This window comes from Mastigoproctus giganteus, chromosome 7 (assembly GCF_048544385.1).
Source record: "Mastigoproctus giganteus isolate SK-2022 chromosome 7, ASM4854438v1, whole genome shotgun sequence".
Taxonomy (NCBI): Eukaryota; Metazoa; Arthropoda; class Arachnida; order Uropygi; family Thelyphonidae; genus Mastigoproctus; species Mastigoproctus giganteus.
In genome coordinates, this window is record NC_143581.1 from 198,929,024 (window position 1) to 198,945,818 (window position 16,795).

General features: G+C 39.4%; 1 protein-coding gene across 1 annotated transcript in view; it reads right to left on the reverse strand.

The window, feature by feature from the left end:
• The window catches only part of LOC150083545 (coiled-coil domain-containing protein 6-like), a 126,962-nt gene extending 120,649 nt beyond the window's left edge, over window positions 1–6,313 (reverse strand). Inside the window, exon 1 of the mRNA XM_090377351.1 lies at window positions 5,866–6,313. Within this exon, the coding sequence (XP_090233477.1) occupies window positions 5,866–6,078 (213 nt within the window). The 5' untranslated portion in view covers window positions 6,079–6,313. The remainder of the gene's footprint in view (window positions 1–5,865) is intronic.
• Window positions 6,314–16,795: the final 10,482 nt, after the last annotated feature.

A 16,795-nucleotide genomic window follows, 5' to 3' on the forward strand; every position in this document is an offset into this window, starting at 1 on the left:
TGATAATGGGACACACAATGAGCAATAAAAAGAAACTCAGCAATGGCCTACCCCAAGGCTTTGTCTTTGCTCCATTACTTTTCAGCCTTTACATGACAGACATGCCTGAGACTCGCTCCAGAAAGTTTGGCTACGCGGATGATTGGGCAATAGCAATGAGACACAAATCAGTCGAAAAAACAGATGGAATTTTAACAACTGACCTATCCATCTTGGGAAAATCCTTTCACAAGTGGAGGCTCCAACCTAGTGCAGCCAAGACTGAGGCATCTTGCTTCCATCTCAATAATAAGATGGCGACTAGAGAGCTGAACATACACTTCGAGAACACCCGTCTTAACCATAACAAATATCCAAAATACTTGGGTGTCACACTAGACAGAACATTATCTTTCAGCAAACATTTGAAAACTGAAATGTTTGCTGAAAGGACTGCAACAAAACTGAAAACAAGGAATAACATTCTGTAAAAGCTATGTGGTACCACATGGGGCTCCTCTGCCTTGACCTTGTGTTTGTCAGCTCTCGGTCTCATCTATGCAGCTGCTGAGTACTGTGCTCCAGTTTGGCTTAACAGTAACCACATAAAAAAGTGGATCTACAGCTAAATAATGCCATGCACATCATAACCGGAACAGTCAGGTCCACCCCTACCTTTTGGCTACCTGTCTTGAGCAACATCCTGCCAATAGACCTCCAAAGAAAATGTGCCCTCATCAGAGAATACAAAAAAAATAGACAATCCTGAACTACCAACTCCGACATTCGAGACCTAGGAATAAACAGGCTCTTTTTCAGACATCCACCAATCCTGATGGCTAAAACACTGCAACAAGCCAATTTCAACGTTCTGGATACCTGGACCCAAGAGTGGCTACAAAACTCCCCTCCTCAATGTCATACCATGTTTTGTATCTCTGAAACACCACCTGGTTTTGACCAGCCTCATAGGATATGGCTAGCATTAAACAGGGCACGAACGTGCCATGGTAGATGTGCAGACCTCCTCTATAAGTGGGGAAAAATTCCTTCTCCGACGTGTGACTGCGGAGCCAATAGACAGACCCCATCCAACACATAATAGAGGACTGTGCCTTGCGAGCCTACGAAGGAAACCCTGGAGACTTCCTGACTGTGAGTGACTGGTGTGGCAATTGACTATTTAAAAAAGTTAAAAATGTTCATCTGTGATTCTTGTTCTATTTAATTTAATTTTATATCAATCATTCACGAGTCATGTAATTTGATTCCACATGGGTACTGTACAAACCATATGATAAATAATAAATTACTATTACTACTATTTTGTTTTAGAATGGGTTTTTTCTTTTTTCTTAGTACCACAGTTAAAGCTCATCCTTAGGACAGGGGTTACCAGCTGTCTTCATCTAAATGAATTTCACTATTAACAACAGCAAGTACAAAATAAATAAAAAAATACTGAGCACTGCATTACAACACTCAACATATTTGGAAGAAGAAAAAAAAAAAAGGACACAATACTGTTTAAAACAGCACTTTATAATTTTATTCTAACAGTATGCTGGATAATAAGATCAAATAAATATCTTTAGCAATATTGTTATTTGAAAAAAAAAAAATTTTTTTTCTGACTACCTCACTTCTAATGCACAGCAATGCCCATCGAGAAAAACTCAAGCTGAAACCAAAATTCAACGAGAAAGTTGTGCACAAGGGACTGTGTAATGCATTTTGTATACAAACATGGTACAATGTTTTAGTTACTTCTCCAATTAAAAAATAACCAATGATGGATCTCAAAACTGGAGCATATAATTCTAATATATATTTTAATATTTAAATTTAGAGGTGAATGCAGTTCATCATTCTACTAGCCTGCTAGGTTAAGCAGGCTAGTAGAACCATAAACGTTAGACATCCTAGTAAAAATTCCTTGGCCTTCTTCATTTTTAGCAAATTGGTAAAAATTATTATCTTATGTTTGTTATTTTCTGGAAGTGGATATTGGTAATATTGGATTTATTCTTTGGGAATATTATGTGACAGACATTTCTACATATATATTTCTTACGGTTTTAGGCTAATTTTGCTATTATTGAATTAAATTTCGTGCTCATATTTTATTAATATTACATTTACATACTGTTATTTTATATATTGAGGTAAACTTCTCTTATTATTTTACAAATATTTATAACATTTAAAATAAACTATTCAATTGTTTTCAGTAATTTACTTGTTAGTAAACTGCATCTTTTCTTCATAAATTGATATAGGACACACCCTATATATTGTAATACAATGTAACATAACTATTATATGTTTTGCAGGCTGACATATATAGATGTTTTTTAAATTTTAAACATTTAACTTTTTCATTTTTCTGCAGCTGCTTTAACAGCTTCATAAGGAACAAAATACTTTCCAAGAAGACTGAACATGAAACAAAAGCAATCAGAGTTAAGTCTATCACAGAGTCTCTCTCTCTCTTAGAGATGTGATGGCTGTTAGAGATAGACTTCACACAGTTAAGTTCTAAGTGGTGAAACCCATGTTTAGTCTCTAGAGCAAAGTTTCCGGCATCCCCCTCCCCCCATACTTCTCCTTCAACCCATGCACGGTACTAAGTACTATAGGTTTTAATACCTTTCGTGTTTGAGGTTTTTCATAAAAAAAAAAAAAAAAAAAAGTACTCTGTACTTAGAACTTAACTCCGTGAAGTCTTCGTAGACATCACACAGTTAAGTCTATCTCTAACGGCCCAGAGTTAAATCCATCACTGAGGTGTTCAGGTCTCTCACAGCTACATATTTTGAATGGTAAAAAAAATGGAAATTATAGTCGGACTACATGATATGGCTTAAATTTTCAAAACTTTTTACTTGGCTTCTTTCATTATAAATAATCCACATTTTCACAAAAAAAAAAAAAAAAATTTGTCCCATTTTTCAACAGAGGATGGAACATGAAATTTTTTCACAAGGTGGTGAAGTATGTCTTCACTATTTAGATTCTGAATTGCCATTAGCTGATTCAAAACATTTTCCAATATTCAATTTCGGTTTCCAAATATGCAATACCACCACTTTGCTCATTGGAGGCTTGAAGTGGTGAAACCCATGTTTAGTCTCTAGAGCAAAGTTTCCGGCACCCTCCCCCTTCTCCTTCAACCCATGCACGGTACTAGTACTATAGGTTTTGATACCTTTCGTGTTTGGGGTTTTCATAAAAAAAATAAAATAAATAAAGAACTAAGTTTTAGGAAACAATGCCAACAAATATACACAACTCAACAATTTGTAACATCTTAATTTAGTGAAAAAAATTCTGTAATTCCTATTGTTTCCAAGTTTAGCTTGAAAACAATTAAGTTGGAGACAAGAGGAATTTTTTAAAGATCACTTCAATCAAGGCTGAAATTAGCTGGTTGAGTTCCCCCTCAGTTAAAGTGACCAGACATCCAGGATTATGTGGGATAGTCCTGAATTTAAGTTGTTTGAATTATTAAGAAAATTTCACTCAGCCGAAAAATATTTAATTTCTGTTGTTTTTATTGTTAAAAGAAGTATGTATTATTATTTCACAGAAATACCTATATAACATAGGTATTTTCACATATTTGTTTTATTTCTATGAAATAAAACAAATATATGTGAAAAAAAATGTAAAACCGACGTCCCACATTGGAATATTAAGAATCTGACCACTTTACCCTCAGTACAAGTTATTCAGCTCACACAACTATTGAACTGTGAACACACATTCATACAGATAATACACTTCATAAGAGATCACCAGAACTAGAATACTATGAGTATTGGGGTACTATGACCAAAAGTAGCCAAAGCACTAAAGGCCTGCAAGCTGAATAATCTTAAAATGATTTATGGCTAGATATAATGGAATTCACCTGAAACACTTAGTTGTAGTGTAATGTAAAACCACTTCCTTATAAGCCATTTTCTCATGAACTGCTTTGGAGGTGTTGCCTTCCAGACAAAAATGCTGTTACTACACAGTACTTCCAATTTGGTAATGTCCATACTTTTTTTAATCAACAACACAAAAACACTGGGGAAAAAAAAGGCCTTCTGCATCACGGCTAAGCATATTATGAACAAATCTTGTTGCCACCAACAAACTGTAGAATTAAAACTTTAATAAGTGCCTCCGTAGCCAGGTGAGCAGGAGCAGCAGTGCGTAGCACACGCTTCTTGATTAGACCGGGGTTCGAGCCCGTGACCACCAAATACGGAGGATGCGGAAAGGTCAGGGAGTGACCACCGCATATCCCCGGAGCAATATGGCCTTAGTTGCTAATGCTCCTAAAAACCAAATAACAAACAAAACTTTAATAAAATAACACTTTACAAATAAGTTAAATAATTAAAATACAAAATTAAAAGTATAAAGTTGATAAAACAAAGAACAGACTAAAAGTGATAACAAGTATAAAAAAAAAAGCAATAAATTAATATATGTTAGTAGCTTTCAAGGTGTGCTTCTTCATCAACTATAGGAATGACAGTATAGCAACTAATCCTTTTATATCAGAAAAGGATGATTGGACAGTATGTGAAGACAAAAAAAAAAAAAAAAAAAAAATTGTGCAACATATACTAAACACATTAGTCAGGCAACCATGGAAACAGGATGGCAATCATTACCACTGAATAAGCAGATAGCCAACACTCATTGTGATGGTGAATAACTTCCTCCATAATAGGGAGTATGCTGTTCCCCTATTGCATTTGAACCCACCACACACAAAGGGAACACTTCCAACCATGCAAGAAGGCAATAATTGTGCATGTGGTTTACAATTTCAATATGGGTTAAGATTTGCATGCAGCTTTATCCAACAATGCTGTGCAACAGCAGAATGTTTTGTACAAATAATACTTTTCTAAGGAACAGAGGCAGGCAGATAGCCCAGAACAGTTTCACCTGCATACACACCCCACAATCCAGGCAAGTAATTCAACAGACACGTCCCCACTGTTCTAACAGAAGAATAACCGATTTTGTCCTAGAAATAACAGATTGTAATCTCCTCCTCAGGAGTTGGACCACTGAAGTCCAGTGGTATACTTGGATTGTTTTGCCATCTTTAAAATGTTCCTGAAACTCAAAAACTCAAACAAACACACTAAACTTGAAACAAAACTTAACAGAAAATACACACTAGAAGGAACCACTGTAGAATAACTGGACTTTTGAAACATCCCATACATTTAAATGCACACATGTGGTAAGTAAAAAATGCCTCAACACCGTTTTTGTGTGGGTGATAAGATAATCTCCATTTTTAGTGTTTTCATATTCATCTCATATCTCAATACAATGACATATCCAGCTTCCCATTTTAATTTAGGCATATGGATATGCCTAAATAAAAAAATGGAGAATTTTATTTTCAGCCTTCCACTTAGTCATCTTCTTATAAAAATCAAATATGCACAGCAGGTAATGCTTTTTGATACTACTAACAGTATTGAGTAACGCAACAATGCACATGTAAACATTACCACTCAAACACACAATTACGTACATAAATACATAATTATATTCAACATACTCTTCGAACATATGTTTCTCTCTCACATATAAAAATAAAAAAACTAGCACTACAATCCATGACAGTATTCAAATCACTCAGGAATTTTAGAGAGAAAAAAAAATCAGCAATAACAGGGCATCCCTTTCAAATTTAGCTCAAGAGATAAGTGAGTACCATAACAACGTCAAAATAATGTGAACTAAAAATTAAAATGAACACTTAATATACTGAAACGTGACACTAAATTAAAAATGCAAACTGTTAGGCCTATGTCAGTATTTAACCGCTTCGATTAATACTGTGGCAATATGGTGCTGACTTACGATGTTAACACTCGCTTGGCGCAAAGCCCGATTTTCTTCTTGTAAACTTTTGACACGAAGCTTGTAAGTGTCGAGTTCCATCTTCAACACCCTGTTTTCTTGTTGCAGAGATTCAACTCTCTTCTGAAAATGTTCGCGTGAGGCAGGAGATGAGGGTATCAACATACCCCCATCTACAGAGCCGCTATCACTCTCACTTGCACTATCCGCCATCTTCTACTGCATTCAACGTGAAGGAGCTCCTTTAGGGTTTTATAGGAAATGACACAGATATTACGCTGAGATGAAAAATAATAATCTACCTCTCTACTTTGTTCATGCACACTGATATTGATTTACTTTTCGGACTGAGAAAAACGGAATAACTTGCGTATTAAAAGTAATGTTGCATCCAATTATATTTGATACTTTCAGCATCCCCATCAATTCCCTTTACAGACATTATTCCCATCCCGCCATCTGTTGGAGCTCACTGCATTAAAACTCAAGTAGGCGGAATGCCAGACACAACACGTGTCTGCTAGGCCTGAGAAATGGTTCCTCTTTCCTTAGTAGAGTGTGTAAGGTAAAGTGTACAGTGAAAGTCTAGGTATGAAGTGGTATAAACGTGGGTAGCGTGCGCACACTGCATGTTTAGGATTTTTAAAAGCATCTTCAGAAGTTTTCAAAATTCAACAAGATCTTTTTCAATCGCTCTTGATTAGAAAATAGCAGCAAACAAAATTCAAGGTTTTTAATGAAATGAAAATAGTACACAAATATGCTGCTAAGCCATATGACACCATTTAAAAAAATAATAAAGTATAGAAGAAAGAAGTCCTTATAAACGTATAGATAAGAAATTCTTATCGATGTTTATTTAACTACTGTAGATTATGAGTACCGTCTGCAGGATTTCCGAATTGGATGGGGGCAAATATACTAAAATTTTCTTTTAATGACAAGTTTGGTAAATACGTACTGATGCCACCAAGCCGGTTAGCACTGGTGCAGTAACGAGGAATTCAATATACTGTATTAGCAATTCAATATTCAAATCATTGAATTACTAATAAATCATTTAAAACACCTTTTATTTCAGTCATTTGAAATAAAATATAAGAACTTTATGAATTAGTAAAAGTATTGTTTTAAGCAAACAGGTAAAGTTAGCATGCTCAGACTCATTAAATAAATGTCCCCAATACATTAAATTAATATTGCTATCAAACGTTACTGTCTGTATAAGAATAATTGACTCCAACGGTTGTTAAAAACTGTGGTAACACCACTGTATATGCATTTCAATACATATTAGTTCATGAAAACTAAAAAGCAGATGCTCCATAAATATGCACCTGCTAACCATATTACCAATTCAAAATCTTAAGCATGATCTTTAAAGGTGTGTGTTTCAGATCACATAGGAAGAAGTGTTACACCAACTTTTTAAACAGCTCTGGAAGTTTGCAATATTAATCCAAGAAACTTAATTTCGATTTTAGTTTCTTTATAAAATGTAAGTTTTGTTATTGTAATTAATAAATTAAATTACTCTTAATTTATGAATAATTTAATGAAATATAATTCGCTTAAATTTTATATCATATGCCACTTGTGTATTAAAAATAAAAAATGCACCTCAGCAGCACAACTGGAGATTGTGACATATAGGGTCAAAATTCCTAGAACATCAGAAATGCGACTTTATATTTGTTTTCATAAATGTAATTAAATTGTGATTATAATGTAAAATTTTATTAAACCATAAAATAATACTTTTGATAATTTTAGCATTTAACTTCATTAGAAGTTAAAGGCTTAGAATAACTGAATTTGAGTCTTTAATTCCTTCCTATGATGAATCAGCGCCTGTGGCTCGGGTCACCATCGTCATACTCTAATTATACCTCTGATGCTTCATTCCATTTACTTTACTCAAACGGTCACCTTCAGAATTTTTAATACTGAAGACAACTTTTATTTTCTATAAGGTTCAAACATAGAAAAAATAATAATAATGCTATGTAACTAATAAATATTTGTCCTTTCTTAAAAATTTGAATTCCAAAAAAAAAAAAAAAAACTACTCCCACAGTTTTGTTTTCCACTTGTTTTGTTCACTTGAGTATTTACTAGGCAATACACATCTGATAGAAACTGCCTACATTATGCAGCTAATTTCTAGATAATATACTGGAATATGCTGAAGGAAGACCTGCTAACAATCTGGAACAACAAGGCAGTAGAAGAGTGGGTGGGTATCTTATGGATTTGGAAGAGAAGCAACTACAAGTTCTGGAGCTTGACTCCGAGTTTTCAAAATCCACCCGTTTGTAAATAATATCAAACTGTGGTAGTTGGACCCTCAGACTCTTTGTTTTCTATGTGGTGGCACAATCTATTGGTTTCACCAGTGGAATTTGACCATCTCTCTTATCCTGAAAGGTTGATTTCGTATGTGTGTGTGTGTGTGTGTGTGTGTGTGTGTGTGTGTGTGTGTGTGTGTGTGTGTGTGTGTGTGTGTGTGTGTGTGTGTGTGTGTGTGTGTGTGTGTGTGTGTGTGTGAGAGAGAGAGAGAAAGCAAGGCGAGAATTCCATTTCGTGCCCTGCCATAGAGGTAAAATGAAACATTTCCAGGTGTACCTCATCTTCAACGATTCTCTTATGTTGTGCCATTCACAGCTTCCTTCAATAGGATCAGAAAATCAGGGATAGGATCAGGAAACCTCTTCCCATGAAACATGCCTAACACCATTGCAGGCCTGTACTGTCGACAGACAACAGGATAATTCCAGTGCCTAAATAAGGACTAATTGGATCAGACCATGTAACTTACTTCCAGTTCTCTTGATACCATCCATTGTGTTCTCATTACTAACACAGCCGTATTTTCTGGTTGACGTCTGAGATTTAAATATTTAAAAAAATCTTACTCTTTACATTAATTTCATTTGTCCAGGGCCTCTCTGCAGTCCTTTCTTCCTAGAACTTGGGGGGAGGGGTCTTCGAGCAACTATGACCCACTAAATCTGGATTTTCTGAGATCAGTTGCTTCCATGACGGGGATCTACTCCCGTAGTGCGTTCTTTAAAGATTCTTTGCATGTTAGGGGTACAAGTGATTATCAAGTGTTTTCTTCTCCAAACACTCTGCCACCTTACAATTTTAGACGCAACTACTCTGTTCAGGAATATTTTCAGGTGGTTATGTTTATTAGTTTATTAAAGACCCAAAAGACATTTGCCTTGGAGCACTCGACGAGCGAAACTATCCTCTCAGCTTTAACACTTAATCGCCCATGGATGACATCTTTTTGGAGTCCGTAAGATGGTGTCCCTTTCCCATTTCCAATGAAATAATTTAAGCACTAGTAAGGTCGTAAAGTCACACTCGCTAATAGCGCTTTCATGCACACATCATACATTATAGCCCTCTTCCCTTTACATATTTTTGAGCAGATTGTTGTATATGGTCCAAACCTCCATGTTCTAGACAGAGTAAGGAGGTCCCGGCATATGGCTTGCCCCCAACAGTTGAATCTGGGTGAGTTTACTACTTAAGCCAGATAATTTTTGTCCAGTAAATCTAATATTTCGGATAAGTTTTAAGCCTCCTTAAAAATTTGATTTCCTCAACGATATATCATAAATCATAAGATATATCAGTGGCATTGTAACCAGTGGCTAAATCATAATAATATAACAGATGTTAAAAAAGTGTTCCAGCCAGCCTATTCTAACCGATTTATCGTCAAGAGGGGTGTGTAAACATGCAGAGTATAGTGTAGAGAGTGTGTTTAGTGTCAAACGGCACCAGGGGGTTCCCCCATCTCCGTTTGGTATACATTGTGGGCGTGAAACAGAACACTATCAATGACAGAGGTTTAAAAGTGTGTGGATCTTGTATATGTGTAGTGTCCTGTACTGTTGTTCCTCTGGTCAAGTAGCCACTGAGCCCCTAATGAGACCCAACATTGCCCACACTCCACCCCGTGGAGGCAGACCAGGTACACCAGTATTATAGTTATTTATTCTGGCAGGTCCTGCCACCTAATTTCTTGAGATTTCAGTGGCTAGGACCTATAGAAAAAACGCTATAGACAGTGGTCAGCCAAAAGGAGTACTAGTTACGCAATTTGATGTTATTAAGTTTTTGGGTGTAGGGCTCAAGCAATTTAGCGATGATTCGAATGCAAGTAGTTGTAAGTTAGAGAGAGGGAAGAGACTGTAGGCTTCGGGGGAAAAGACAGAGATACGGGGTCCATAGAGAAGATAACCCTCAAATCAGTGGAGCAGGTCCATACTCCACTAGAGGGAAAAGATGAGCAGAGGGCATGTGTAAGCATGCATTGTCATGCAAGATGATGATGACTCGATTAAGTAGCAACAATCACGTTTTCCAGGGCCGTGCAAATGGGGTGTGCATCGGATGCGCCGCACAAAGGTCCCCTTATCTAGGGGGCCCAATAGAGAGAGACATCAAAGTCTCAACATAAACGAATCCCCTTAACTCCTCTTACATCCAGGCCTCCAAGTACCTTTGCACGGCCCTGCATTTTTCCCTATGACATTTTTGCCTGTAGATTCTCTTTAATGAAGTTCTGCTTGAGAATTGCCAGCAGTCGTGATGTTTATTCTGCTTCAGAAACGTCAAAAACATAGATGTTCGTCGGCCCCAAGGTAATCCTTCAACTTCTCTCTCTCTCTTCCTGCAACAATCAACACCACTTATAAGCATTTCTAGAAGACATTGTTGCCACACCATGCACAGCCCAAATTTATTTATGATATTCTGTTCGTTCCTTGCCTTTATTCCACAAAAAACGGACAACTTCTTGCACTTCTTTTGTGTTTGTATCTATGCGATGACCATTTATAATACATTATCAAAAGTGATGGTACCCTTGCAGTTTGGTGTTGGTGGTAGTAGGGTTTTAAGAGCATCAACGACTAAAGCCATATTGCTCCGTATATACTGTCTGTAATTTGCATGTGTTTTGTGATCGATTTTCTGTTTTGGGGGAGGGGGGGCAAAAAATACAAATTCCGGGAGAAAAATCCATGCTACCCTTTCCTGAGACCGACTAACTCAGCCGCGTTGTTAAAAAGGCCCATAAAAATTCCTCGTGTCATCCATGGGACTCGAATTTGGATTTTTCCCACGTTTGGGGTAGGACGACGATTTTTCCAACTGTGCTACCTGTGAGAGCACTCGTAATTTGGAACAAAACATATTTACTCAAAGAAATTAACAGCATGTTAGTGCGTGTGGTCGGGAACGGCGCTAGATTAGCCGCTAGCGACTGGCGCCCTAGGTAAATCATGAAGTCAGTGCCCCCAAAACTCCAAAGGAAGTATAAGCTGAAGTCAATATTGCGCCCCTCTGAGATCTGCGCCCTAGGCGACTGCCTAGTTGCCCTAATGATAGCACCGACCCTGCATGTGGTGGACTTGCCCTACTATGGGTAAAGCTACATCATATTGAAGAAATCAAAATTTTGCTTTATGAAAAGAATCAGTCCGTGCGGTAGCACAGTGGCATTGTCACCGTTCTTTCCATACCAGGTGGAAATGGCCCCCTGTTCATGACGCAAAAAACTTTTACGGTTTTTTTTTTTTTTTCACTCCGTGGCTGAATTAGTCGGTGTCAAGCGTAGACAGCGAGAGCCCCCAACCTGGAAACTCGGGTTTTTTATCCAGAAAACAGGAAAATCGGTCAGAGAATATACGCAATTTACCAACATAATACACTAGGGCAAATCTTTTTTTTTTTTTTTAAAAATTCAAATTATTATATTAGGGCCACCCATAATTTCTTATATATACCCGTTTATATATTATGTCTGCAAATTTCGTGTATTCTCTGGTCGATTTTCCTGTTTTGATAGACCGAAAAACCTTGCTATCTACGCCTGAGACCGACTAACTCAGCCACGGAGTGAAAAAAGCCCATTAAAGTTCCTCGCGTCATCGACGGGATTCGAAGCCGGGCCTTTTCCATCCGGTGTGGGGAGGACAGTGACAATACCACTGTGCTACAGCGCAGACGATACACATGGGTAGATGAAAGTTTATTCTGGGTGACCCTAATATGATTTTTTTTTTTTTTTTTTTTGGTGAAAAAAAGCACTTTCATGTCGGAAGGTGTGAAGGCCAATTCCAGAAAATTGTCAAAGGTAAAGCATATAGAAATGGTAACTGCATCAATGTGAGACACATTTAAGACACATCAGCGTAAGACATTTAAATTGTTGTGTTTTTTAGGAGCATCGTTGACTAAGGCGATGTTGCTCCTGTAAATGTTGACCCTCCTGTTGCTCCTGCGATGTTGACCGACTAACTCACCCACGTTGTGAAAAAGGCCCATAAAAACTTCTCACGTCATCAACAGGATTCGAATACAGGACTTTTCCACCCGGCGTGGTAAGGATGATGATCCTATCAACTGTGATACTCACAAGGGCACACATTTAAGACACATCAGTATAAGACAGTTTGTGGTTCCATGCACAATCACCAGTGTACCTGGTCCAGATCACGACAATCACTCCCAGACCACACCTCTTACTCTTCCTCTCAACTTCATAGCTGGCATAGCACACTGAAGTAGTAAACGTTCTCCAGGCATCCATCATGCTCTCGTGATTAGCACAGTTGTTATTATCACCATCCTCCACAACCCGGATGGAAAAGATCTGAGTTCGAATCCCATCAATGACTCAGGGAATTTTATGGACCTTTTTCACAACTTGGCTGAATTAGTCGGTCTCAGGCTAGGGTAGCATGGTTTTATCTCCTGGAAACTCACTCGGGTTTTTCGTCCAGCAAAGAAGTCAACCACACGACACACTCAATTTACAGACATAAGACATATTATATACGACGAAATATGGCCTAAAAGTTGTTGATGCGGCTAAAACCCTACAACAAACATCTACAATACCCAAAGATATCCATAAGATTGGAAAAGCGTGTAGTGTTACCGTAGCTCCACAAGTCCAATTTTCATTTATCCAAGGCTCACGTTTGGTGTATCACGTATCATGCCAATTGATGGTGAGCATTTCTTTTTATTATCAATGACTCATGATCTGCATGTTATGGAAAGACTTTGGGTGTCTAAACTAATTTGGGAATTATAGGGAATTATACAGGTTAATGCATTGGTTTCCGATTACCTTCTCCGCCTGTGCTTATTTTTGTCTCTTTCAGAGTGTTTAATGACGATGTGAATGTCGTAAGTGTAAGTGTAAGTGTGTGTTGTTGTCTTACGGCACCAGGGGTTTCCCCCATCTCCGCGTTTCTTTCATTGTGGTGAACCAGTTCACTGGGAAATGCCAGAGATTTAAAAGTGTGTGGGAATTGTTCATGTGTTGTGTTCTGTACCGTTGTTCATCTGGTCATTTAGCCGTTGGACCCCTATTGAGGCCCAACGTTGTCCCACTTACGCCCCGTGGAGGCAGACCAGGAACCCAGTAGCTGTAGATTCACTCTGGCAGGTCCTGCCGCTTAATTTCCTGGGATTTCGGCGGCTAGGACCTTAAAAAAAAAAAAAATAAATAAATAAAATAAAAAAAAAAAATAAAAATAAATAAATAAAAAAAAAAAATAATAATAAAAATAAATATATAAGTAAATAAAAAATCTGCGCTGGGGTAATGTCGCTTTGGTTTGCTAGGCCGAGTTTTGGGCGTAAGGTAATTTTATCATATTTAGTTTTTGACGTGTGGGGCTTTCGCTATGATGAAGGTAGAGAGGGGAGGGAGACCGAAGATTGGGGGGAAAAGACAGAAATATGGGGCCAATAGAGTAGATAGCCCCAGTTTTCAGTGGGGCATGCCCATGCCCCACCAGAGTAGAAGTTTGGGGGTGGAGGAGAAGGAACAAAAAATGTCCCCTCCCCCCAAGGAAGTGGGAATAATAGGTGAAGAGGGCGAGGGTGTCCTCTTCAGATCGCCATCAAGCTGTTTGCAACTGTGCTGCGTTTAGTCTGTTCTCTACTGTCTGTGCTGCATTCCCCCGTCCTTGCTTTTCTCTTCCGTGTGATCAGCACTCTTCTTTTCCAAGTACTGGTCCTCTGCAAGGTTTCAGTTTTTTTGTCACATTTGGCGCCGATTTTTGTCAATCTCTGTGTACGTTGCTGTAGATAGCTATTAGTGTTTTTCTCCTGGTGAATAAGTCTTGCGCATACTGGGAGAGTGCCCTATATTCATCCTCAGTGTCCAGGAAGTGGTGCTCCAGTCCTTTTGGGAAGTATCTTAACCTTGTTATTAGTAGCCCTCTGAGGTCTTCATAGTGTTGACAATCATAGACTATGTGGCTCCAGCTTTCACTTTCTCCACATATGCAGTTGGGGTCCTCAACAAGTCGGAAGCCAAACAGCTTCTCCTTGTAGGGTCCGTGTCCGGTTAATAGTGTTGTCATATGGTACCCTGGGAAGTACCACGGTGGCTGCTTTGGGTATATTTTCTGGAGGTCTGGTAGAAATCTTTTTGTTACTTCGCCTTTTGTAGTCTCTGTCCATCTTCTCTGCCAAAGATCTAGGAGGTGGGTCTGTAGCCTATTTTTTTCGTGTTTTAGGTTGCCCGCCGGGTCAGTCGTGTATCCTTGGTGGGTAGCGGCCACTCCCCTGGCCAGCAAAAACAGTAGCCCGGCCTGAACTGCCTCCAGGTCCAGAGGGAGCGCTCCAGCAAGTACCTGCAATGCTGGGGTACTTACCGTGCTGCAGGCGCGCGTTGTTGATAGCAGTATGGTCCTTTGGGTCATTTCTAGTGTTCTTTTGTTGACTACCAGTGTCGTTTTTGGATACCAAACCGCTGCTGCATAGGTGATTGCAGGCAGGAAGGTTGTTTTATAGTAAAGCATCAGTGCTTTTTTCTTGAGTCCCCAATCTTTCCTTGTGATTCTGTTTACCAGTCCAGAGTATCCTCTGATTTTTCTTCTGATGTATTTCAGATGCGGCTGGAACGTCATGTTTTTATCTAGGATAACGCCCAGATACTTCAGTTGGCTCACAAATTTGATTGTTACATTGTTGATTTTAATTTGCGGGGGTCGTCGTAGTTGCAGAGTCCCCTTTAGCAGGATCGATGAGGTCTTGTCTGACGATATTTTCAGCTGGTTCTTTGATGCCCATTGCTGCAGCCGCTGCAGTGCCTGATTTGCCAGCGTCTCCAATTGGGCCCTGGAGTCCGCCTCTACCGTCAATGTCAAGTCGTCCGCGAAGGCGTGTACTGCCACAGAACCCAGGTCCGTAGTCAGGAATTCATCGAGGACCATTGTCCACAGAAGCGGCCCAAGCACCGATCCCTGCGGACATCCTCTGTGCACCTCTCTTGTTATTTTTTGATAGTGTACATTGATTTCCACTCTTCTTTGTGTTAAATAGCTTTCGATTACTTTGTAGAGGTTAAGAGGCACCTCAGCCTCCCTCAACCTTGCCAGGACGCTTGGCCACCAAAGTGAATCAAACGCCCCAGCAAAGTCAACAGAGATGAGCAGCAGATACTTTCGTCTACAATCCTGGAAAATCCTTAGCAAGTTTCCCAGTGCGTCCACGGTTGAGGATCCTGGTCTGAAGCCATACTGATTTCTGGCATGTAGGCCTGCCGCTTCATAGTGTTTTATAACTCTCACATGGAGTAATCTTTCAAACAATTTGCTTGCCACTGGGAGCAGTGCGATGGGTCGATATGAATCCGGAAATTCTGGATTTTTGGTAGGATTTTTCAGTATTAGTTTTAAATTTGCTGTTTTCCATGCAGTTGGGAAATGTCCTGTTTCCAAGCATCTATTGTATAGTGTTAGGAGTAGGTGCGGATTGTATTCCACGGTTTTCTTCAGTATTTCAGGCTCAATAAGATCGAGGCCCGGGCATTTTCTATTTCTGACCCTACTAGCGGCCACGCTGAGTTCATCCAGGGTGAAGGGAGGCTCAATCGCCTGGTTTCTGTAGTTATCGTTTCTGTAGCATGTCTGTTTCTGACCTGGCATAGTTAACATATTTGGTTTTTGATATATTCTGTCGAGTATGTTATTCATCGACTGCTCCCAGGTTGTGGTGAGATCTCCCTGCCGAGTCCTAGTGGTAGAAATCACCTCCCCCCTAGGCAGTCTATTGGTTGTTACTTTGTAGACAATGCCCCAGGGGTCATTGTTCCCTGCTGTGGAGACCAAGGACTCCCAAGAGCGTCTTTTACTTGTCTTTATGGCGTCAGTGTACCGGTTTCTTATTTGTCTATATATTTGCCTCAGGGCTTCAACCTCATTTGCTGGCCATGTTCTTCGGGCCCTCTGGAAGTCCTTCCTACTCTTGTTCATTTGTCGCCGGAGCATGGCAATGTCCCGGGTCCACCAGGGGACTGCGCCCAGTCGGGGTTGTTTCTTCCTGATAGTTTGGTTGCTGATATCTATCATCAATTTAGTAATTGCCTTCTGCAGTTCGTTCGGATTATTCTGTGGATCTAGGGACGGAGGTTTGTTGTTAACCGCTGTAGTTAGTAGCTCTTTGTATTGGGGCCAATCTGCCTTGGCAACTGCGTATCTGTGGGGTGTTTGTATATTTGCTGTTGTTCTTGGCAGCGTTCTTGTTACTTTGCAGGTGATGACTCGATGGTCCGAGGTGGTCCAAGCGTCTTCCACCCTCCAGTCGGTCACGTGGTTCGCCAGGTTCCTAGTTGCTAGAGTGATATCGATGGTGGCCTCCCAGAGGGTGTTGCAGAATGTTGGCAGATGGTGCGGTTGGTTCAGTACAACAAATTGTGATCCTATCAGATAGTTTTCGAGTTGCTGCCCATTTGTTGTTCCTCTTCTGTCGGCAGTAACGCTGTGCCATAGTGGAGAGCGACAGTTTACATCCGCTCCTATAATTATTTTTTCATTCGGCAGAGTGTTTTGGAGACGGCGCAGGTAGTTGATTGTGGTCTCAATTTCCTGTCCTGGCCTGCTGT